This window comes from Cutaneotrichosporon oleaginosum (assembly GCF_008065305.1).
Source record: "Cutaneotrichosporon oleaginosum strain ATCC 20508 chromosome Unknown ATCC20508_contig02, whole genome shotgun sequence".
NCBI lineage: Eukaryota > Fungi > Basidiomycota > Tremellomycetes > Trichosporonales > Trichosporonaceae > Cutaneotrichosporon > Cutaneotrichosporon oleaginosum.
Window position 1 is genome coordinate 1,643,614 of NW_027072171.1, and position 22,124 is coordinate 1,665,737.

The window sequence follows — 22,124 nt, forward strand, 5'->3', positions numbered from 1 at the left end:
AGAAATAGACGTAGAGCGCACATAGTGCATGGTTGTATATATATTTTGGCATTGTAATACTCTATGAACCGGTGAGACTAGTCGTCAAACTCATCGCGCTTGCGCTTCATCTCGCGTGTTATCTTTTGCCTGGCTGCCTCGTGGCGCGCCAGCTCGGGGTTCATTGTTGACCGGGCCGACTTCTGGATCTCTTGCTTAAGATCGAACATGACCTCCTCGTCGTTGTTGTCGAGGAACGTGATGGCGAGACCCTCCTTGCCAGCACGGCCGGTACGACCGATACGGTGGACGTACTTCTCGATCGTGTCCGTCATCTGCCAGTTGATGACGAGCGACACATCGGTGATGTCGATACCACGGCCCGCAAGGTCGGTAGCCACGAGGACTTCGACGTCGCCATCGCGCAGAGCCTTGAGGCTCGCCTCGCGCTGCTCCTGGTTCTTGCCCGAGTGGAGCGTCGTCGCGCTCCGCCCCGCTTGCTGCACGTACTTGACGACGACGTCGGCCGTCGTCTTCTGGTTGACGAATACAATCATGGGCGGAGGCAGGCCGATGTTGCGCAGGATCTCCTGCAGGCGCGCCTTCTTCTTCTCCTCGCCGCTGACGAACTCGACGCGCTGCTCGACCGTGTCGACCGCCTCACCCGCCGTGCCGATGGTCACGGTCGCCGGCTTGCGGAGGTACTTTCTCGTGAGGCGCTCGACCGCCGGCGGCATGGTCGCCGAGAAAAGTGTCATGACGCGGTCCGACTTCTCGCCCTCCTCCTTGGGCCGGGGCATGGCGTCGAGGATGAACGTCAGGTCCGCCTCGAAGCCGAGGTCGACCATCTTGTCCGCTTCGTCCATTACCACGTACCGGCACTGCGACATGACGAGTATGCTCTTGTCGATCATGTCCTTGAGACGACCGGGCGTCGCGATAACGAGGTGCGCACCGTTGCGGAGGTTGAACTGCTGCTCGTCGACGCTGCGGCCACCAACAATCGACACACAAGTGTATCCGAGGGGCCCGCAGAACTTTGCCGCTTCGGCCTCGATCTGCTGCGCCAGTTCACGCGTCGGCGCGAGAATCAGGGCATACGGGCCCAGGTGGCGGTTGTCATCGTCCAGCGGCGGCAGCCGCGAGATGTACGTGAGCATGGGGATCAAGAACGCAGCAGTCTTCCCGGAACCTGTTTTGGCGAGACCGACCAAGTCGCGGTTCTGCAGACCGATCGGGATGGCCTGCCGCTGAATCGGCGAGGGCTCCGTGTACCCGATCGTGTCGACAATATCGCAGATGTTCTCGGGGATCGCGCTCTCGCGCCACGTACGCAGCGGGTTCGGAATGCTGCCCCCACGAGACGAAATGCTGTAGTCCTCGCGGAAGATACGCCAGTCGCGCTCCTTCATCTCGCTCAGGGGCTTCTCGCTCCAATGCCGGTCGTCGTTACCGCCCTTGCCGGCACGCCGCCGTTCCAGCGCATCTGTGAACTTGCTCTCGCCAGGAGCGGGTGAGCCCACACTACTCGCCGCGGCGCTGCGGGGCAGCTCCTGTCTAGGCGCCCAAAGGGGCTGCGCCGACGTGTCGTCCGCCGCGCTCCAGTCGAAGATGGCGTTCTTGTTCGTCGCCTTGCGCATCCACGGCTTCTTCACCTCCTCCTTCTGCCCAAGATACCGCTTCTTGATCGTATCCAGCTCGTCGCCCGTCCCAGCACCGTTGGGTGCGCCATTCCGACTTGGCCCAGCGCCATTCGCGCCGCGGCGGTCATCCCGCCGCCCCCCGCGGCCGGGGCCTAGCCCCTCGCGCCGGTCATCGAAGCGCCGGTCGTCCCGCCGCCCACCGCGGTCGCGGTCGCGATAGTCGCCGCCGCGGTAGTCGAGCCCGCCATCGCGCGTGTCACGCTCCCTGTCGCGCTCGCGCCTGGAGGCTTCGGCCCTCCGCCGCTCCTCGGCTGCAGCGCGTTCCAGCCGTTCCCGGCGCTCGCGCTCCGCCCGCTCCTTCTCCTTGGAGGACGAGGACTCGAGGGCAGCTTTCTCCGCCGCGAGCTTCTCGCGCATCGCCTTGGTCATGAACTTCGGCTGGGGTTAGTGCTGATGTTGCTCTGACGCACCTTTGCAGCGGCCTCGCGTTCGGCCTTTTGCTTGGCGAGGATGTCCTCCACGGAGAGGGGACCGGCCATTGTGCAGGTTGTGGTGGAGAGGTGGAGGAGAGTAATCTAGTTGGGTGGCAAGTGGTGGACAGGACCAAAGTCGGCAGCGGAGGCAATTGGAGACCTCCGCCGCGGAGATTTCCCGGAGTCCGGACCGAAGTTGGGGAAGTACAAGAGCAGGACCATGGACGTCATGAAATGTCCTACTGTTTTGTCCTGTTCTCACACACTAGCACAATGCCCAAGGCCATCATCGCCCCCTCGGTCCTCGCAAGCGACCTTAGCAACCTTGCTAATGAGTGCAAGCGCATGCTCGGCGACGGTGCCGACTGGCTGCACATGGGTGAGTGTTGTCGGCGAGGCCTTGATGGAGCGGAACGCGTTGAAGGAAGGAGCAGCGCCACCTCATCAACGGACTAGGTGTGCTAGGCAGCCACTCTGTATGGTCTCCCAACTCTCACTAGCTTGCCTATGACAGGCCGAGGGTCTGACCTGCATATCGCTGCTCTTACGAGCTATCGACTGTGGTAGTAGCTCGCACCGCCGTCGTATGTGGGCTGGCTGGCACGCCAGATAAGCCTGAGCCGCCTGCCGTGCTGAAGTCCTTGTGCCCCAGCTGCACGCCGCAGACGCCCTCCTGCCATGTACACTGACCCCAGACGTCATGGACGGCCACTTCGTGCCCAACATCACCATGGGCCCTCCAATCCTCTCTTGTGTCCGCGACAACGTGCCCAACATCTTCATGGACTGCCACATGATGGTGGCGGACCCGGCCAAGGTGTGTGTTTGGGCGAGGATGGTGGATAGCGGGCGTGAGCCGCTGGCGTGTGGTGACGCCGAAAGTGTCGGGAGCTGTGCGATAAGCCCAGCAGCTTGACGGCATGGCTATGCGCAGCTCTGAATGAGGGATGCGTAATGGCAACAGCTGACGACAGTGGGTGCCCGACGTCGCCAAGGCCGGCGGCAAGCTGTACACTTTCCACTACGAGGCGACGGGTGAGTTTGTTGTGAAATTTCGGGGTGTTTGGGGCGGTCAGACCGCTTGCCTGTTCAGAGCGAGGTCTGAGCGGATGGGGCGGACTCAATCCAGCGTATGTGAGCGGAGGGCGGTATGCCGGCCGCGTCACCCGGACGCACTTGCTCATCGGTGCCTCCGCACCTCCGCACCGCGCTCTGCTTTCCCGCACCTCGCCTGCAAAGGTGATGTGAAAGCGCCCTCGTTTGCCGATGCCCCTCCTGTGCCCTCTCCGCTTTCGTACTACCCGCCCACGGCCCCGCCCAGCCCCAGCTAACCCCAGACAAGCCGATGGACGTCATCAAGCTCATCCACGAGCACGGCATGCTGGCGGGCCTGGCGATCTCGCCCGACACGCCCTCTGACGTTGTAACCGACGAGCTGGGCAACGCGGCCGACCACCTGCTCGTTATGACCGTGCGCCCCGGCTTCGGCGGGCAAAAGTTCATGGCCGAGTGCCTGCCCAAGGTCACGGAGCTGCGCGCGCGGTTCCCGGACAAGAACATCCAGGTCGACGGCGGCGTCGGCGCAGGCAACGCGTGCCAGTGCGCCAAGGCCGGCTCGAACGTGCTCGTGGCGGGCTCGGCTGTGTTTGGCGCGAAGGAGCCGCAGGTGACGATCAAGGAGATGCGCACGGCCGTCAACGCCGAGTTCTGAGCGTAAAACAGCGATAATATGAGAGCCGTGCATTGTTACAACACATTGTGTGGTGTGGTCTAACAAATCCTAATGTGTGAAGGTACGATACTTACGAGGCCAATGAGGTGTAGAGGAGAATGTGAGAATTGATACGTGCAAGGATATATTAAGGCGGATCTCCGCCTAGCTAGAGCCGGCGTGCTCTAGCTTGTGCCCAGGCCCACCGCGGGGGGACTGCGCACGAGGCGACATCTGCTCAGGCTCAGCCACGGTGCCGCGGCGGCTGAACTCGCTCTCCATGAGCGTGCTGAGACCCGGCACATTTGGGAGCTTGCTCGCGCTGGGTGGCGTGGGATCGGCCTGGAGTTTGCTGAGGGCAAGCGACAACGCGGCCGGGTTCGCAACAGGCGACTCCATCGACGATGCACCCGAAGAGAGCGAGCGCTGGTGGCCGCGCTTTGGACCGGAGGCAGATGCGTCAAAGCGGGCCATGGATGGGGACGAGTCGCGGCGCGTGGGGCGCATGATCGACGGGGATGTGTCACGGCGCAAAGGCTGTGCGCTCGACTTGGGAGACATGGACTGGGAATTTGTACGGCCGCGAGGACGAACGGGGCCATGATCCTTTTCAGTGTCGCTGTCATACGCGTTCTGATGCGGGCGATTTGTGGTGTTGGTCATGTCTGTAAAAGTCCTGGGGAGACCGGGCATACCAGATATGCCCGAGGCTTGCGAAAACGACATACGCGAGCGCATGCGTCGCAACCGGTCGCCGATGGCGGCCTCCTCGGCCTGCTCAAGCTCCTTTGGGAGCATGACTGCACGGTCAATCTGGAGTCAGTGGCCTTGTTAGAAACGATACGTACAGCGACTGGCAGACCGCGATGACGGCCACGCAGCATGACGACGATGATGACAAGCTTTGAGAGCTTCCGCATTCCTCCCACAAGAGAGAAGTTGTCGTAGGTGACGCCCAAACTCAGACCGACAGTGCCGTACGCACTGACGAGCTCAAAGATGATGTTGAAGACGTTCATGTACTCCCACTTTTCCTTGTCGTTGAGGTTGGGCCGCTCGATGATACAGACGAGGAACAGCGCGCCAACAATCCACCACATATCGAACGCAAGCTGGCGACGAGCGCTACAAGTCAGTTGCGCTCGGACATGTGAAACTCACTGGAAGCCAAGGTACTTGGCTACGGCGTTGGCTCCAACTTGCTTGCCAATCTCTTCCTCAGCCTCCTCGAGTTCATCCTCGTCCTCGTCTTCGTCGAAAAGGCCCAGAGAGCGCTCTTCGTACACGTTGGTGGAGCGAACGGACATGGCGATGGGGTAGACGGAGATGTACATCATGATGACGAACATTACTTTGACTGCCGGGGCGATGTTGTTCATGGGCACGATCGCAAAGCCAGCCGCGCGCACAGCGACAGACTGAAATAGCCCGGCGGCGACTCGGGTTCCGATGGGAATGGCCTCGACGGCCTTTGTGCCAATGTCCAGGACCATGAAAGTGAAGAAATCGATGCAGGTGAGCAAGAGGACGACAACGGCCAGGAACCAAGTGGTGGTCGACGGGAAGAGGTAAACGAAGCATCGACGAGGGTGATCAAGGAGAAATTTCAGCGATTCACGCATGGAAGACCCGGCCGGTACAGTCTTCCACATAACCCAGATAATGAAACGGAGAAGAATTGGGTAGCAAGTGTTGCCGAAGAGGATAAGCATAGCCACAACTGCATGTTAACGCGGCCAGCAAATAGAAACTCACCAAAGTTCATTAGGTACGCCTCCTGGAACTGGAGAAGTGACAGATCTGCGAGACTCATGCCAAGGTTGGCAAAGCCGGAGTAGGCCTGGAAGAAGGAGAACCATGGTACTCGGACGTGCTTGTATTGATCCTCAAAAACCCAGTTGTACCGACCTCCCGCCGCGATGTAGGGCGCAATGATTGTGGCACCCGCGAGCGGAAGCGCAATCCAGTAACACAGGACGATCCAAAACAGGAGCTTCAATGCGCGATACTCCACGCCACCGAGCTCGTCCATCTGCTCTTCAGTCAACCCCTTGAACTTGGAGTTGCGGCCAATGACGGCGGAGAACGATATATAGGGCACATGCTGCTCGTCGCCAGAGTGAATGCTGTCACGTCCCGCGATGGTGTTGGTTCGAGGCATGGTTACGGTCTCGTGCAACTTGGTGGCGGCGCGAGGAAATGCCTTGCGGAAACCCCTGGAAAGTAACTCAATCGGGGTAGGGAATCCACCGAAGCCTGTATACCGCGCGTCGGCCATGGTGCTCTGTGGACGAAGCGAGTACGTGCGCGGAAAGGCACTCGATCCCATGGTGGTAGTCCAGGGAATGGCATTGCTCGACGGCATTGTCGTGGTGCGCGGCATGGTGTACATTGGACGACCATTCTCGCCCATGGTGAGCTCGTGCGCGAAGCCATCATCAGGCTCGTCGAAAGCAATGGTCTTCGAGCGAGGAAACGCCTCCTCACCAGCAGTCGTCCCCGAGTATGGTCGTCGCGTAGGCTCTGTTGCTGGTGGCGCAAGGGCGGTACCGGCTCCGCTCCCGCTGTCATTGGTAACGATCCGGCCGAGTGGGCCCGCCATGTCGAGAGGACTCAACAGCGTTGGACTGGTGCGTAGCTCATCTTCACCAGAGTCGCCGTCCATGCTCCTCTTCTTGCTGTCGTCACTGGTCCCGTTCTCACTCGGAGGGTTTACAAAGGTGTTGAGCTTGTGGCTGTCATTCTTCCGGGCCTCGCCGTGATCAGGAGAGAGAGACCGACGAGGTGTACCGTGAGCAGAGGTCAAGGGTGTAGGCATTGGAGTTGCAATAGGAGTGCCGTCGTACCAGCCCATCGGGTTTACCAGACCGACGCCTCCGCCATCAACACGCTTGATCATGTCCTTGTTAATCGGGCCCTTGCCCTTATGAGGCTTCTTTGGAGCAGTGTGGGCGCTGCCGTTGGATGGAGCGACCGTTGGCGAACCCGTGACCAACTCTTCGCGCCCAGGGTCCTTGGTGAATCGCTGGCGAAGAGCATTCGGCGCAACCGTCAACGTCTTTGTGAGGCTGAAACCTGGCTTCTCCTTTTCCTGTTGAGCAATGACGTGCTTAAACTTCTGGCGGAAGAAGTACATGCGCACGTAGATCATGACCAACGAAACGAAGATCTGTTTGTCAGCTCGGCGCGACAAGCACAAGCGAGAAGAAACTTGCCAAGCTGCCCATGAGGGTCTGCGCGAACAAGAGGAACTGCTGAAACGTGGTGAGCTGGCTCAAATTGGTTGTAGCCAAACCCGTGACACACATGCACGAGAAGCACAGAAACAGGCAGTCGACATAGGGGATCTTATACTCTCCGTTAACGGCGTATAAGATGCCTGAGAAGATGAGGGGAATCTGGTGTTAGTCGGCGGAAAGGGAAGCATCGTGAATGGCATACGAAAGTGCTGCAAGGTCAGCAGGTGTGTGCGATTGTGATGCGTTGCCGGCCGGCGCGCGACGTACAAGCATAGCAAGTGAAGACGGTAGAAGTTGAGGCTTCCAAGGAGCTCCTTGACCGTCTTCTTAATGGGTTGGGGTAAAGCAGGATGAATCTTGACCATGGCGCGGGACGGGAGGCTGACCGCCGTAGAAGATGTGACCGAGGGGCGCGAGAGGCGACGACGACAACGACCACGACGACTATAGCGAGAGCTCAAAGTGACGCAAGGAGACGCGACGGGTGGAGCTGTGGTTATCGAACCGCCATGTGAAATGGGGGACTAGGAGGGTAAGGAAGGTGAGATGGGCGTGGCGAGTGCACGCGCGTTAAGCTGCAAGGTGCAGGCTGCAGGCTGTTGGGTATAGGTGATGCCCGATGGAAGAAGAAGACGGGAAGTGGATGTGCCGGGTGGAGGTGGTTCGGCGGGTTTGTTTTGGCTGTGGGGGCCGTGGGGGTTCAAGGTCAGACCGACCCGGACGCAAGCTTTGTAGTGGAGATGGAAGCGTCGAAGAGTGCTAGAGGTCGAGGAGGGGAGTTTGGACGGGGTCCGGCGTTTCGGGGCCTCGCGAGGACGACTAGGGCGGAGTGCGGAGTGGAGGTGGATGGCGAGGAAGCGAGGAGCGGTGCGCGATAGTGAGATTGAGATGGACCAGTTGGAGCGAGGTGGAGTACAGTAGTGATTGACCCACTGCGGGCCTCTTGCGGGATCGGGATGGGATGCAGAGGAGGAGAGGAAAGAGAAGAGACGAGTTGGATTCGACAATTGACAAACTCGCGCAGTCCGCGCGCGTTCGAGCTCGAAGCGACAGCACCAAAGCAAGTGTGACTGGCGACCCCTGCCAGAATAACCCACTCGGCTCAATCGATGGGGTCAGCCGCAGATCCCTCCGTCATGATCCGTCACCCACTTTGCGCGATTTTCTTTTTATAGAGTGGGTATACTTACCCTTTCCTAATCATGCTAATCATCCTGATAAATCCCGCAAGTCGCCATCCAATCTCAGGTTAATTCAAAGCCGGAAGCCGTTTTGGCACGGCACTTTGTTGGCACGGCGCCGCGATATGCGATCCCGTACACCCTCAACTTGTGTCCCTTTTCTTTCACACTACTCTCAACCCTTGGGTGACCATGGGTGGCCATGGGTGGAGCATGTGGAGGGGAACGCTCTGATCCCTTCGAGGCTGGTATGCTCCTGCACACAAGTTTTCACGGCGACCTGATTCATCTTCAATTGAAAGAGGAGGGCGACAAACAGTGTGAGGTGCATGAGCGCTAGACGAGAGAGCATCATAGGTGCTTCTCTGATCTCATGAGATGACCTAGGTAGCTAGGTTTGGAGACCGAGGTGCCAAGGAGTTCGCTTATCTCCCGCACAGAGTGTGATCTGGCACGGCTGTCTTCCTCACGTCTCGTGCTTGACGCGATCGATGCGATCCGGGCGACAGGGAAAAACGCCTCTCAAGGCGATGCAAATCCGCAGTCAAGGTTCCGATGCAATCTCCATTCCGCAGGACGTGGGGCAGTATTAAACACGTGCACTATCAGAAAAGCAAATGACAGGTGTAAACCACGAGGACAATCACCTTATGGTCAAGGTCGTCTCCACGTCATTCTAAGCCCACGTGATTTTTAATGGTAAGGCATATTTAAAGAGCGGCTGGGGCACGGATCGTGCGGTGGCGTATGGCTTGGAACTGCGGTGCTGCTGTCAGAGTCTGGGCCATCTGGGCATGCTGGGCAGAAGGAAGGTCAGGATTCGGCCCTCTATCCGATCCCGCCGTTCTACAGGTCGACGACTGGCTCTCTCGCTGCCTCCAACGCACCCAACGCTATCTCCCTGTCGTCGCACTACGTCTCTTCCAGCTCCCAGCCTCCTGCACTAGGCTGCTCTCCTCCTCGCATCCCATCACTCCCCCATCCATTATCATCATCCCTCTCTCCTCCACGCCTTGCACGCGCATCCCTCTCTCTGCCCATCTTTTAACTTTCTACACACAGCACGGACCGGACCAGTGTCGCGCCTCAAACCTCGCTCAATCACTACTCTTGACATCCCCTCCCCCTTTCCTCCTCCCCCTTTGCACGCCTCATCCCACTAATTTACCCCACCCCCACCCCTAGCATCCACTCCGAACACGCCACGTCAAACTCGCCCGTTCGGATTTCGTACCTCTCTCTCTCCGCTCCATTCTTTATCTCTTCAACTCAAAACTCACTCCATCTCCAACGCAGGCCCTAGCTCATCTGCTGCCGACAACGCCCCATGTCGCTTTTCGGTCAGGCAAAGCGGCACGCACCGCCAAAGCCTCGCCGCTCCCCCCTCCCAGTCTTCGCAGGTGACTCGGAAAAGTTTGGTCTCTCGTCCCCAACCACCACCGCACCATCACTAGGCTTTGCGTCACGATGGGTCACCTTTGTCGTCGTCCCCATACCCGGTAGTCTGCCTTTCGGATCGCGCGACTCGCCTGCTTTGGGCAACGGCTATGGTCAATCCAAGACGTTCTACAGCCAGAATCGCGGGGGACGACACATCCGCATCCCGCTCCCTATCCCTCCGCGATTGTTTGCGCGAATGTTGCGACTGCACCCACTCCTCCGCATCACACTGGCCGCAATCGCGATCGTGGTTATACTCATCTTCTCCTTGGGCATGAGGAAAAGCGGCCCGGCCGGGAGAAAGACGTGGATTCCGCTCAAGGATCCCAGCACTCTCGTGCTCTCTCCCCCAGAGGTCGCAAAGATCTGGGAGTGGGAGGTGCTGAGCGGTCATCACCCCAGCCTTGCAGAAGGTGAGCCAGCCTCCCGCGGCAATGGCGCAACGTTGAGCTGATGTTTAGTCCCTGCGAGCGTCCCCATCCAGCAGTCGCTCGTTAATCCCATCGTTCCCGCATCCCTCCTGTCCGCTGCGAAACCGACGTCCAAGGCCGGAGAGTTGCAGCGCACTCCGATCGACCACCGTCACCCACTTGTTGGCAAAGGGCCAGCACGCCGCTACATCACCCCTTGGGACAAGCCGTTGCGGTCACCAGGCTTCCCTCCTAGGCCTGTGCCAGGCGCCGTCATGGATCTCGACATCATTGTGGACAAGTGTGATTTTGGCACCAACAAGGTGGGTCACGCGGCCGAGGCCCCTGCTCATTCCAGTATGTCCGTGACTGCCTGGAGCTTCTCAGGATAGGAGGCAACCTTGACAACGGCAAGCGTGTTCGACGGGGCAACTACCTCGCTCCGTTCCGTCAGATGTACCTCGAGGAGGAGTTTACGCCGGCTGACGAGAGGCAGTGGACGCCACTGCCTCCGGCCACGGAGCCGCGCTCGCCTGGACTTTCGAGGGCCCCTCTGACGCTCTCGCCTCCCAACACTGTGACACCGGCGTTCACATCGCTCGAGGATCCCTGCGACCCTCTGCACCCACGCATCTTCCACATGTTCTGGGCAGGCGCATTTACGGATAAGCCATACATGGCCGTCATGTCGTTCCTCTTCACCCAGAATCTTGGCCTCGACCGCAGCCCCGAAGCCTCCACGTCATCGACGGTGCGCAAGACGTGTCGTCCGCAGTTCTGGGTGTGGATCAACCCTGGGCCTGCCGCTGCCGTGCCCAACCCCTCGGCCGAAAGAGAGATGTACGAGACGCTCGCCACCAACCCCTGGTCAGCCCCATTCCTTCACAAGCGGTTCCGCGACGTGGTCAAGTTCAAGATGTGGAACACGACCGATCAGCTGGACGGAATTCCGGAGATGAAGCCGTACTGGCGCGACATGCCCATCTTCAACTCTGGCGGCAACGTGTACAAGGAGGGCAAGCTCAAGCAGCCGGAACCTGAACAGGAGGCGGAAGCGGAGACCGATGCGGAAACGATCGACGTGGAAAGCGAGGGTGAGGTTCAAGCCCAGGCCGAGGCCGAGGCTGGGGCCAACGCCAACGCCGAGAGCGCCCCAAAGAAGAAGAAGAAGAAGGGCGGGCTGTTCGAGAAGGTTGGTTCGTCGTCGGAGAGCGACTACGACCGGCTCTCGGTTATTCTGTCGGACATGGCGCGCTTCGTCCTGACGTATCGATACGGTGGCATCTACCTGGACGCGGACACGCTCTTCCTGCGTGACTGGGAGGAGCTGTGGAATTACCGCGGACAGTTTGCATACCGCTGGAGCTGGCATCAAAAGTACAACACGGCCGTGCTCAAGTTGCACAAGGGCTCGGCACTGTGCACGTTCCTGTTCAAAACGGCATTGGAAAACGGCCTCGACTTCCACCCGATGACTGTGTCGCGCTACCTCAAGGACGCGGGGCTGGACAAATTGCTAGTGCGCGTTCCGGACGCGCTCTTTGACCCCGCGTGGCTCAACATGGAACGGTTCCAGAGGGATCGTCCTCCATTCCCCTACTTCCCCGAGTTCTCCGTCTTCTTCTCGAACGACGAGTTTGACACGGCGGGACCCGAGCAGCTCGGCTTTGACGGCTTCTTCCGTGGCTCGTATTCGTACCACTTCCACAACTTCTGGTGAGTGGCGTGCAACGTCTTTGCGCCTAACAACCTTTGCTAACACTACAGGTGGCTGCCGTTCGACCCGTCGCGCAACTGGCCGGATCTCGGCGAGCGTTTCGCGAAGGGCGAGATGGCGCTGCGCGAGGCGCAGCGGGAAGCGGCGTCGTCGTCCAAGGCCGCGGCGGTGCGCACTATGGCGGAGGAGGAGGAGCTAGACGAGGACGAGGCTACCGGCGGCGTGACGAAGCGCGAGGACATGGACGACAAGCTCGACCTGAGCTGGTCGACCGTGCTCAAGCGTACCTTTGAGGCGTATGTCCGCGGCGACCGGCCCAACATGTACGGCGAGTGGATCAAGTGGTGAGGGGGAGGAAGCGTGCATGTACGCAGCATGGTGCGATGCCCGTAGGGAATCTGGGCATTGGATAGATGCATTGGCTTCGGATGCGGGGTGTGGCGCTTTTGTTCCAAACTAGCCGAGCTCGCCGTACACTCTGCAATCGTTTCTGCAGCTGGCCATCCACCCGCCATTCCAGCACGCCTGCATACTAATACCTATTATCCTCATACCACTGATTATGCTGCTGCTGCTGCCGCTCCCACTCGACCTGCTGCATATGTATTTCGGCCTGGCTCGGCCCCGTACCGTAAGTATGCGGGTTGTACGTCGGCCGTGGCCGTGCTGGCGCCGGCGGGTGCGCCGCCGCCCGGAACGCTTCGACGGGCTTGCCGCCCGTCCCGCGCACGCCGCACCCGATGACATTGCACGTGAAGCGCTGGTGTGAGACTCTTTGTTTGAGAACGGGAAACGCACGACGATAAAGCCTATGAGGACGAGGGCGACGACGACGACCGCGACGATGATCACGTACTTGACCCACCCGTCGAACTGGAACTCGCGTTTCGCGAGGGTGTGCGGCGCCGCCGCGGCGGGGAGCGCGAGCGCGAGCGCGAGCGCGAGAGCGAGAGCGAGTGTGAGTGCGGACATGGCAGACCCCTGGTGGGCAAGGGCAGATAGAAGATGGAATCAGCGCGAAAGATGCCTCTGCAGCTTTAGCGGGCACGAGTTGGCGGACGGCGACACGGAGTGTGAGCGTGGCTGGCGCGACGCGTCGCGTTCAGGCCGAGGATCCTGCTGCAGGACGGCGAGGCGTGCAGGCGCACGCGGCAGACGAGACAAGGCAGCGCTAGAGCTTGAGCCCTGGACGGGAGTGGGGGATGCATACTTCCGTCTGGCGTGCCTGTAATGTGAGCTGGTGCGGGAGGGGCGAGCAGTATGCTTTCCGTGATAAATCTTATCGTGCGAGTACATGTCAGCGTGGGAGAAGCAAGCTGGCTCGGCTGCCTAATCTGACAGAGCAGCGCCAGCCTGGTTGGGTGATGCGTCGCGAACGGTACGAGGCGGAGCTGACGCATAGACAAAAGAGCGCTTGCTCCGTTTGCGTCCAGCACTGCACCACGTACAGGGCGTAATTGGGTGTTGGCTTCAAGGCTGTGAGGATACTCTCGGCGAAAATGGGAGACCGGAAGGGCCTGACGGTCGACGGTGAAGAGTCATGTTGCTCTGCGGCTGACAGCCGAAATGCTGGCTCGACGGTCCGTCTGTCTCCACGCAGGACGTGTAGCCGGAGCGTCTTGGCCGGGCTAGTTGCTCGGGGATGACACCACGTCCTCGCTGGGGCCGCATGCGGCAAGCACCTAGTCTGGCTGATCGAGAGGATGTACAGCGTCGTGGATAATGACGGCCATGGGCGCGGGGCGAGTCATAGCTACTGGCGTGGATGTCGTGTTTCGATTTGTTATGCCACTCTGAGGCACGTATTCTCTGTGTTCGCGGCAGACGGTCAGTGTCTCGAGCGCAAAGTGGCGGCGGACGTGGGGTTCATCGGCACAGTAATCCAAGCGGGCACGGAAATCAGTCGTAGATAGTGAGCGGCAAGAAGGTAAGTATATGCACTAGCTTAAGATGCGAGTGAGAGGGACCACCGGGACGACGGCGGATACGTGAGTAAGGCTTGCATTTGAGTGTGGCGAAAAGCGTTGACTGCCGAAGTGGCAGGATCGACGCTGATCACCGCCACTGTCGATCTCGCTGAGGTCAGTCTCGTGAGACCCATGGTGCGGAAAACTAGCCACTGCATTTGGCCCACCTCCGTAACCCACAGATCGCTTCGACACCAGCACCTCCTCCTTTTACCTCCACCAACTTCCCGCTATCGAGCAATGCATTCATAATGGGGCGAGGATCGAGAGGCGCCGGCGCGCCCCCTCCTCGCTGTCATCTTCCGGCGCCACAAGAGATACAAGGTACACTATCACGGGACGCTCAGAAGTTGATGGGCTTGCCGTGGGCGGCCATGGCGGCCTCCTTGAACGCCTCCGACAGTGTGGGATGCGCGTGGCAGGTCGCGCTGACGTCCTCTGATGAGGCCCCGTACTCCATGGCCAGGCACGCCTCGGCGATCATCTCTCCTGCGTTGGGGCCGATGACTAGAGTGTGAGCCGGTGTACATGCGGAGCAGGGTCAGTAGACTTACTGTGGGTGCCGAGGATACGCGAGGTGTCCTTCTCCACGAGGTGCTTCACAAAGCCCTCAGTGTCCTGGTTCGTCTTGGCACGCGAGTTGGCGGCGAAGGGGTACTTGCCGACCTTGTACGCAACGCCGGCCTTCTTGAGCTCCTCCTCAGTCTTGCCGACCCAAGCGACCTCGGGGTGAGTGTAGACGACCGAGGGGATCACATCGTAGTTGACGTGGCCGTGACCGGTCTTGATGTACTCGACGGCGGCGATACCCTCCTCCTCAGCCTTGTGGGCAAGCATAGGGCCAAAGGTGGCGTCACCGATGCAGCGGATGTTCTTGACCGAGGTGTTGAACTGGTCGTCAATGACGACACGGCCCTTCTCGTCGACCTCGACGCCAATCTTGTCGAGGTTAAGGCCCTTGGTAACGGGGCGGCGGCCGATGGCCACGAGAAGCACGTCGGCCTCAAGCTCCTCCTCCTTGCCGCCCTTAGCCGACTCGACCTTGACCTTGACGACGTCGCCCTCACGCTGGCCGCTGACGACCTTGGTGTTGAGCTTGAACTTGAAGCCCTGCTTCTGGAGCGACTTCTGGAAGGCCTTGGCGACCTCGCCGTCAATGCCGGCACCGCCAACAGCGCCGAGGAACTCGACAACCGTCACGTCAGCACCGAGGCGCGACCAGACCGAGCCGAGCTCGAGGCCGATGACACCGCCGCCAATGACGATCATGCGCTTGGGAATCTCCTTGAGCGAGAGGGCGCCGGTCGACGAGACGATGCGCTCCTCGTCGATCTCAATGCCGGGGAAGGGGGTGACCTCGGAGCCGGTGGCAATGATGACGTTCTTGGCGTCAATCTGGGTCTCGCCGCCGTCAAGGAGCTTGACATTGAGCTTGTCGGGGCTGGCGAACGAGGCCTCGCCCTTGACGTAGTCGACGCCGTACTTCTTGAAGAGATACGACTCGATACCGCCGGTGAGGGCCTTGACCGAGGTCTCCTTAGCCTGGAGCATCTTGTCAAGGTTGACCTTGACCTCGCCGACCTCGATGCCGCGGTTCTTGGTGTCATGGACAATGGTGTGGTAGATGTGCGAGTTGTTAAGCCTGGGCGGCGTCAGCTGACTTCCGTGTCCCGCGCGCGCTCTTCGCGACTTACATGGCCTTGGAGGGGATGCAGCCGACGTTCAAGCAGGTGCCGCCGAGGGCGCCGCGCTTCTCAATGCAGACGGTCTGGGCGTCAGTCGTCTGGTCACTGCCAGCATTCCGCTTCGCGCTCCGAGGGAAGGCGCGAAAACACAACGTACCTTGAGGCCGAGCTGGGCGGCCTTGACGGCAGCGACGTAGCCACCGGGGCCACCGCCGATGATAGCAACGTCATAAGGGCCAGCCTCGGACGCAAGGCCACGGACGCGCAGGAGGCCACGGGCGGCGGCGTACGACGAGGCGGGGTTGGAGAGGGGGCGGAGGAGGCCCGAAGACTGCTTGGTCAGTCATGCAGCGTCATGGGATTTCAAGCTCGAGCGGAGGGGTGGAGGTTGGCACGGGGAGCTGGCCTGTGTGCGCCTCACGACGCCCCGCTCGAGGAGAGTGTTAGCGAGCGTGTACGTACGATGGTTGACCGGGAAAGCATGGTGAGTGAGGAGAGGGGGGGGAGGGGTGAGGATTAGTGGTGAGATGCTGAATGGAGGTGGATTGGACTGGACGAGGTCATATGAACACGGAGGAAGGGAAGCATCTCCTCCAGGTTGCCCACGGTGGAGTGCCTGGCAGCGTTTGGGTGGAAATACCACTGCTCATGCGCCGCAGACGGAGGTCCCGGCCCGCCCACGCGGACCTTGCCTCGCCGAGTAAAACCGTCATCCGCCCCACAAATGTGGCACTCGCCATCCTCCCCTCCCCCCCCCCCCCAACCTCCTCCCTCTCCACAACACTCATCCTCCAACCAATGCATACACGCGCCTCTCTTTCACATCGTGTTGAGCCAAGAGACCGCGCGATGTTTCAGTATTGGAGCCTCAGAGATGCTTTCATGGAGTCAGTAGCGAGACGTGTCCGCCGGCAACTTGACCACACTTGGAGATACTTGGACGCGCATCGGCATTCCAGAATTATGCATGGCGGAGAGGCGGATGCCGCGGTTCACGTCGGTACTTGCCCACCTGCTGAGTGTCCAATGTCTACGGTCAAGTTGGAAAGAGACAGTGCAGCGAAAACCGGATACTTCTTATAAAGGCAAGCAAGCCAGCACGACTTTTGGTCGTTGTTGGAAACGTGTCAGTGGTTGTTGGAAACGGGACCGTTGGCGGGGTCACTGGGGCCGGGAGCGGAACGACGGATACGGCGGATTGCCCAGGCGCCGAGAGCCGATCCCTCAAAGCCAATCCTCACAAGCCGGCGGCAGGTGCGGCTCCAGCCAACCACAGCACAGCCAGCCAGACTTACAGAGGTGGTGTCACCTTGTGCTAACTCCCTTCTTGTCGCTACATATGCACATAAAAACTGGGGCTAGGAGGTAGGAACAGGGCATCATTCATTGCACTCATGCACGTCCATGCGTCCACTCGTTTGTCGATGCGTCGATGTCCATCTCATTCCTCTCTCACGACACGACGAGATTAGTGTCGTCACCGGTCCCTCGCGTGTGCGTGACCGCGGCATTAGCTCAACCTTTTGGAGTGAGGGTAGACGTGAAGCGGGAGTGGCCAGAGTGGGCCTGGAAGCTGCAAGCACTCGAGAGGCCGCCTTGGAGGGTGGGAAATTGCGAGGCCGGCTGGATCGCGGGTCGAATGATCACAGAGGAAAATGACGAGTGACGTCAGAGCATCTTGACGGACGTCGGTGGTGATGACGACGGGCCTTGCAAGGTGCAACTTGCATCACACACAAGTGGCGTGGCAGCCGTGTTAGGCTGGAAATCCAGACATGCAGACGCGGGAAACGCTACCCACCCCCCACCCCCAGCTACATCATTCAAGTACGAGTGCCATCTCCTGCTCGCCATCCGTTTCTTCATCCTCCCTATCCCCCATAGCATCCACCCCATCCATCAAGAGGTATGAGGTTTGCAAAGCTAGTTTCTGTCGCTCTCCTCCTCGGAGCAGTCGACGCCCGTCTCTTCCGCGAGAACAAGCGTACGTGATTTTTCTCACTACATATGTGCTGACCTCGCTAGCCGTCTACGAGGACTGGAGTCTCGAGGAGACACGCAACTTCCTGCTCGCACAGGGCATCAAGGTCAAGGACTCTGACACCGTCCAGGACCTCCACAAGCAGGCTGCCCAGCACGCGGACGCTGCCACGAACGTGAGTGCTTCGCAAGGCTGTATAGACCGAGTCTAACACACAGTGGGCCGCAACGCAGGCTTCGTATGCCAGCATCTACGCGACCGACGCTGGGGCTGCGGCGGCCGCTAAGGCCAGCGCGGCTGTCAAGGACGTCAATGCCCAGGTCGTTGACGCCTGGGATGAGTCTCAACTCCGCGAGTGGTTGCTCGAGCAGGGCATCATCTCGCCCGCCAGCAAGCCTGAGCAGCTCCGCATCCTTGCCAAGAACAAGGTTTCGCGTCTCTCGTCTGCCATGTTCGGTGGCCCTACCGACACCCTTAAGGCCTCGGGTTCGAGCGCCGCTTCTGAGGCGTCTAAGACCGCCGCCAGCGCTGCCTCTGAGGCATCCAAGTCGGCGTCGAGCGCTGCTGCATGGGGTCAGAAGTCGGCTGAGAGCGTTGCGTCTTGGGGCACCAAGTCGGTGAACAGCTTGGCGTCCGAGGGCGCTTCCCACGCCTCGACTGCTGCCGTCTCGGCCTACAACTGGGCGAGCGGCAAGCTTGACGACACCAAGGATTATGTGTTCAGCAAGTGGGACAACTCGGACCTCGAGGACTGGCTCGAGGTTCACGGCGTCATCAAGCCCCAGCCGGTCAGCCGCAACGGCCTCCTCGCCGCTGTGCGTGAGGCATATGCTAAGACTGTTGGCCCCGTCTACAACTCGTGGGAGACCAGCACCATCCACCAGTGGCTTGTTGACCACCACGTTGTCGCCCCGCCCCAGACCAAGCGTGACAGGCTCCTTGAGATGATGCGCGAGAACTACTTTGACGCCTCGGACAAGGTCTACACCACTTGGGACGACAGCAAGCTCCGCAACTGGCTCGTCAGCGAGGGTGTCCTCCAGACCTCGTCGCCCGAGCTCAAGCACGACAAGTACCTCAAGCTCATGGACGAGCACTACGACAACTCGAAGAACGTCATCTGGAGCGCCTGGTCTGACTCGGACATGCGCAGCTGGCTCGTCAACCGCGGCATCATCCGCTCGGACGCCGACAAGAAGCGCGACGAGCTCGTCAAGTTCATGGAGAAGGAGTACAAGGGCAACACCCGCGCTCCCTACCTCGCCTGGCCTGATGCGCGTATTCGCGCCCAGCTCCGCTCGTACGGTGTCGACGACAAGAAGATCACCGGCCGCACCAGCTTGCTCCAGGAGATGCGTGTGCACTACGTCGAGAGCGAGAACGCTATCACCAAGCTCGTCAACATGGTCAAGGCCTACATCCAGGAGGCTATGGACCTCGTTACGTCGACCATCGGTGGTCTCCTCGGCGTGAGTTTCAGACCAGAAATGGTAGCGGCAGAGCATACGCTGACCTCCAGGCTGCTGAGTTCGGTGCCAAGACCACCGAGGACACCTTCAAGCGCGGCATGTCGTCGGCGGCTTCTGTCCTCGACCGTGCCGTTTCGTCTGCTTCGTCCATGAGCAACGTCCAGTCTCGCAGCGTTGAGAGCGCCCTCTCGTCTGCCTCCCTCGCGGCCTCCAAGTCGGTCGAGAGCGTGCGCTCGCAGGCGCAGGCCTCGGCGAACTCGGTCTCGAGCCAGCTCGCGCGCTCGTACTCGTCCGCGTCGGCTTCCGCCGAGCGCAACGCCGACCCGTCCGCCAAGTCGTCGGCTTCGAGCCTCTCGAAGAGACTCAGCTCCGAGTACTCTGTCGCGTCGGCGTCCGCGCGCGCCTCGGAGATCTCGGCCTCGAGCTCCGCCGCCCACCTCTACACCAGCCAGTCCAAGAGCGCGCAGACCGCCCTCTCGTCCTACTCGAAGAGCGCGGCCAGCGCCCAGGCCTCGGCCTCCTCCCTCTTCGCCCAGGCGACCAAGAGCCTCTCGAGCGTCTACTCTGTCGCCTCGAAGAGCGCCGCTTCCGCCTCGGCGAGCCTTAAGAAGGAGCTCTGATTCCCTAGTCCGTAGTCAGTAGTAAGAGATGGCCGTGTCGAACGGTGTCAGATGTCTCGATGCAAATGTGAAGTAGCACTGTTTTATTGTGTGTCCGGAGGAGAAGTGGAGCGCGTGGCCGGCGCACGGAGCGCTGGAGCGCTAAAGGCCGTAAGTTGACTGTGGACCCGGCGCAGTCCATCTCCGTGTCCGAATTTACGGACGGAGAAGAGAATGAGTGAAGACGTGGTTCTGTTTTTGGCTCTGAGTGACGTCAGGCTGACCCGGGTGCGAGTCAGGTGGCGAAAACAAAGTACGACGGCGATTTCCGCACACCTGCACGGTCGCATCGCCGCGTTGCCTCGTCGACCGGACACCGAAGTAAAGAACTCGTCTCCGCGTCGCTTTCTCCCACGCATCAACTGGCATGCTTTTCATCTCTCACTCATTTCCTTTGGCGCGGAATCCTTATTGAGCACTGAGCTCTGCGTCTAACCCAATCTCTTATCTAACCGACGCCTTCGCACAACCGCCCACCACCACCCCCACCCAACCGCTTCTCTCTCCTCCCCGCCCATGGGTAAGAACAAGAAGAAGCCCGATGGCGGGCGCGACAAGACACCCCTCGAGCCCAGCAAGGGTCCGACGTACACTCTCCGCATCGTCTTCCACTCGGCGCAACACCTGCCCATAGCCGACTTTGGCACCCAGTCCTCGGACCCCTTCATTCTGGCGCAATGCAACGCCGGCCTGCCCACGCGGCACAAGATGGACCCAGAGGTGCGCTTCCGCAGCGCGACTGCGCGCCGCACCCTCAACCCCAAGTGGGACGCCGAGTGGGTCATCGCTGGTGTGCCGGCCCACGGATGCGAACTCAAGGTGCGCGTGTACGACGAGGACAACGGGACGCACGACGACCTGCTGGGCCGGGTGCACGTGCGCACCGGCCCGCTGGAGGAGGGGTTAAAGCTCGAGGGACGCGAGTACGAGCTGCGCAAGAGTGGAGCCGACTGGAGGGCGTGGACGTGGCGCGCGTGTCGCAAGCCGGTGGACGACGAGGCGAGGAAGGAGGCCAGCCTCACCATGTCCGTCGAGGTGTTGGGGCGCACCAAGGTCGAGGTCGGCAAGGTGTACACTGTCAACAGCTTTTGGTGGACGCACTACTCGCCGTTGCTGGGGCGCGTGGTGAACACGACGTCACCGGACGCCGACGACGACGAAGAGTCCGCAAAGTGAGTCGGACGCCAGTTGGCCGCTGACAGCAGCTTCCAAGCCAACCAGCTCCAGCTCGCCGGACCTGTCCCCAACGAGCTGTACCATCGCTACGTCGATTTCCAGATGTACGCGTGGGCAAGGCGATAGTTCGCTGACTACAGGTTCGTCCCATGGATGTTCGAGTCCAAAGGCCTTCGAGGAAGGTTCCTCCACGCCATGCTCCACCGACAACACGAGAGTGTGTACCACTATGACGCGGAGACAGAGTACGGCCGCCTCCCCGGTCCCGGCAAGGCGATGGGACAGCGCTTCCTCGACATGACCTTCTGGGGCCAAGGAAAGCGCATCTTCACCTATGTCATCACGCTGGACGGGTTGATGCGCTTCACTGAGACGGGCCCCGAGTTTGGCATCGACATGCTGAGCAAGCACACGATGCACTCGGACGTCAACGTGTACGTTGCGTATAGCGGGGAATTTTTTGTGCGGAAGTACCGGCCCGACGCGCCCGGCGAGGACGTGGCGGCAAAGTATGAACGCAACAGTCTGGACATTGAGCTCGAGGAGGGGGCGATGCACGGCGAGAAGTCTGGCGGCGGGGAAGAGCAGGGGCTCGAGGTCAAGCCTCGGCAGCGTGGGCCAGACACCAACACCAAGCGGTTTCGGCACGAGCACGGCCGGCGGCGCGCGGCGCGCGACGCGCAGTACGACGTGCCTCCGCAAGAGACGACGCTTCACGGCCCGGGCTCGCGAAGACGCTCCACCGATCCGGCTGATTACGAGCTCGTAATTGACAACGACTCGGGCACGTACCGGCCGGACAAGGAGCTGCTGCCCATCCTGGCAAAGTACCTCTCGGAGCAGTTTGGCGGGCTGCACATCGCTGTGCTGAGCTGTACAGACGACGTGGATCAGGAGATCAAGAAGCGGCGCCTCAAGGCCAAGGCAAAGCGCACCGGACGCCGGCTGTACACGCAGGCGAACAGCTCGAATTCGAGCCTGTCGAGCAGCGACGCCGAGGCGTTCGAGGAGGGCAGGCATCACTTGAGCGGCAGGGAGAAGGGACTCGACTTCGTCACGGATCCCCTCAAGTTTGCGAAGGAGCGGTATCATCACGGCGTGGACAAGCTCAAGCGCCAAAAATCGGGCGAGAGCAATGCCGAGGGCTCCCCGAGCGCTCCGAGCCCAAGCGCGGAGACGCCGAGCGTCGACTCTCCACACGACACGCCAGGTATCAGCGAGAAGGCTGGGCTTGACGCCCGGCGTAGTCCCAACCTCAATCCTAATCATCCCCCTACACAGTCGAGCGACCAAGCGCAGTCCGAGAAGGTGTGAGCGCGTGAGCACCAAGGTTCCCATCTTTCACATGTAGCCACAATAGTTGTCTTGAATTAAAGCGACCCTTCCGCTCTCCA

At 60.5% G+C, this 22,124-nt stretch overlaps 8 protein-coding genes across 8 annotated transcripts; 4 read left to right on the top strand and 4 right to left on the bottom strand.

The window, feature by feature from the left end:
- Window positions 1-77: 77 nt before the first annotated feature.
- COLE_02345 (uncharacterized protein) lies at window positions 78-2,161 on the bottom strand (the record flags this gene model as incomplete). Its single annotated transcript, XM_018426416.2, has 2 exons — window positions 78-2,060; window positions 2,093-2,161. 2 exons carry the CDS (start codon window positions 2,159-2,161, stop codon window positions 78-80), a joined length of 2,052 nt encoding a protein of 683 aa, XP_018281287.1.
- Window positions 2,162-2,440: 279 nt separating this feature from the next.
- Window positions 2,441-3,806, top strand: COLE_02346 (uncharacterized protein; the record flags this gene model as incomplete). The annotated part of the gene is made up of 4 exons (XM_018422219.2): window positions 2,441-2,474; window positions 2,791-2,912; window positions 3,070-3,130; window positions 3,433-3,806. The coding sequence occupies 4 exons, from the start codon at window positions 2,441-2,443 to the stop codon at window positions 3,804-3,806; spliced, it is 591 nt and encodes a 196-aa protein (XP_018281288.1).
- A 165-nt stretch (window positions 3,807-3,971) lies between these two features.
- On the bottom strand, window positions 3,972-7,410 carry COLE_02347 (uncharacterized protein; the record flags this gene model as incomplete). Its single annotated transcript, XM_065626206.1, has 6 exons — window positions 3,972-4,619; window positions 4,655-4,931; window positions 4,968-5,526; window positions 5,562-6,960; window positions 6,992-7,211; window positions 7,313-7,410. 6 exons carry the CDS (start codon window positions 7,408-7,410, stop codon window positions 3,972-3,974), a joined length of 3,201 nt encoding a protein of 1,066 aa, XP_065482475.1.
- A 2,143-nt stretch (window positions 7,411-9,553) lies between these two features.
- Window positions 9,554-12,141, top strand: COLE_02348 (uncharacterized protein; the record flags this gene model as incomplete). The annotated part of the gene is made up of 4 exons (XM_018422220.2): window positions 9,554-10,079; window positions 10,128-10,399; window positions 10,435-11,792; window positions 11,844-12,141. 4 exons carry the CDS (start codon window positions 9,554-9,556, stop codon window positions 12,139-12,141), a joined length of 2,454 nt encoding a protein of 817 aa, XP_018281290.1.
- Window positions 12,142-12,325: 184 nt separating this feature from the next.
- COLE_02349 (uncharacterized protein) lies at window positions 12,326-12,765 on the bottom strand (the record flags this gene model as incomplete). Its single annotated transcript, XM_018422221.2, has 2 exons — window positions 12,326-12,553; window positions 12,592-12,765. 2 exons carry the CDS (start codon window positions 12,763-12,765, stop codon window positions 12,326-12,328), a joined length of 402 nt encoding a protein of 133 aa, XP_018281291.1.
- Window positions 12,766-14,103: 1,338 nt separating this feature from the next.
- Window positions 14,104-15,928, bottom strand: COLE_02350 (uncharacterized protein; the record flags this gene model as incomplete). Its single annotated transcript, XM_018422222.2, has 5 exons — window positions 14,104-14,267; window positions 14,315-15,402; window positions 15,455-15,528; window positions 15,603-15,776; window positions 15,908-15,928. The coding sequence occupies 5 exons, from the start codon at window positions 15,926-15,928 to the stop codon at window positions 14,104-14,106; spliced, it is 1,521 nt and encodes a 506-aa protein (XP_018281292.1).
- A 1,425-nt stretch (window positions 15,929-17,353) lies between these two features.
- Window positions 17,354-19,515, top strand: COLE_02351 (uncharacterized protein; the record flags this gene model as incomplete). The annotated part of the gene is made up of 4 exons (XM_018425928.2): window positions 17,354-17,429; window positions 17,471-17,601; window positions 17,645-18,895; window positions 18,946-19,515. The coding sequence occupies 4 exons, from the start codon at window positions 17,354-17,356 to the stop codon at window positions 19,513-19,515; spliced, it is 2,028 nt and encodes a 675-aa protein (XP_018281293.1).
- Window positions 19,516-20,070: 555 nt separating this feature from the next.
- COLE_02352 (uncharacterized protein) lies at window positions 20,071-22,044 on the top strand (the record flags this gene model as incomplete). The annotated part of the gene is made up of 3 exons (XM_018422223.2): window positions 20,071-20,726; window positions 20,760-20,834; window positions 20,871-22,044. The coding sequence occupies 3 exons, from the start codon at window positions 20,071-20,073 to the stop codon at window positions 22,042-22,044; spliced, it is 1,905 nt and encodes a 634-aa protein (XP_018281294.1).
- Window positions 22,045-22,124: the final 80 nt, after the last annotated feature.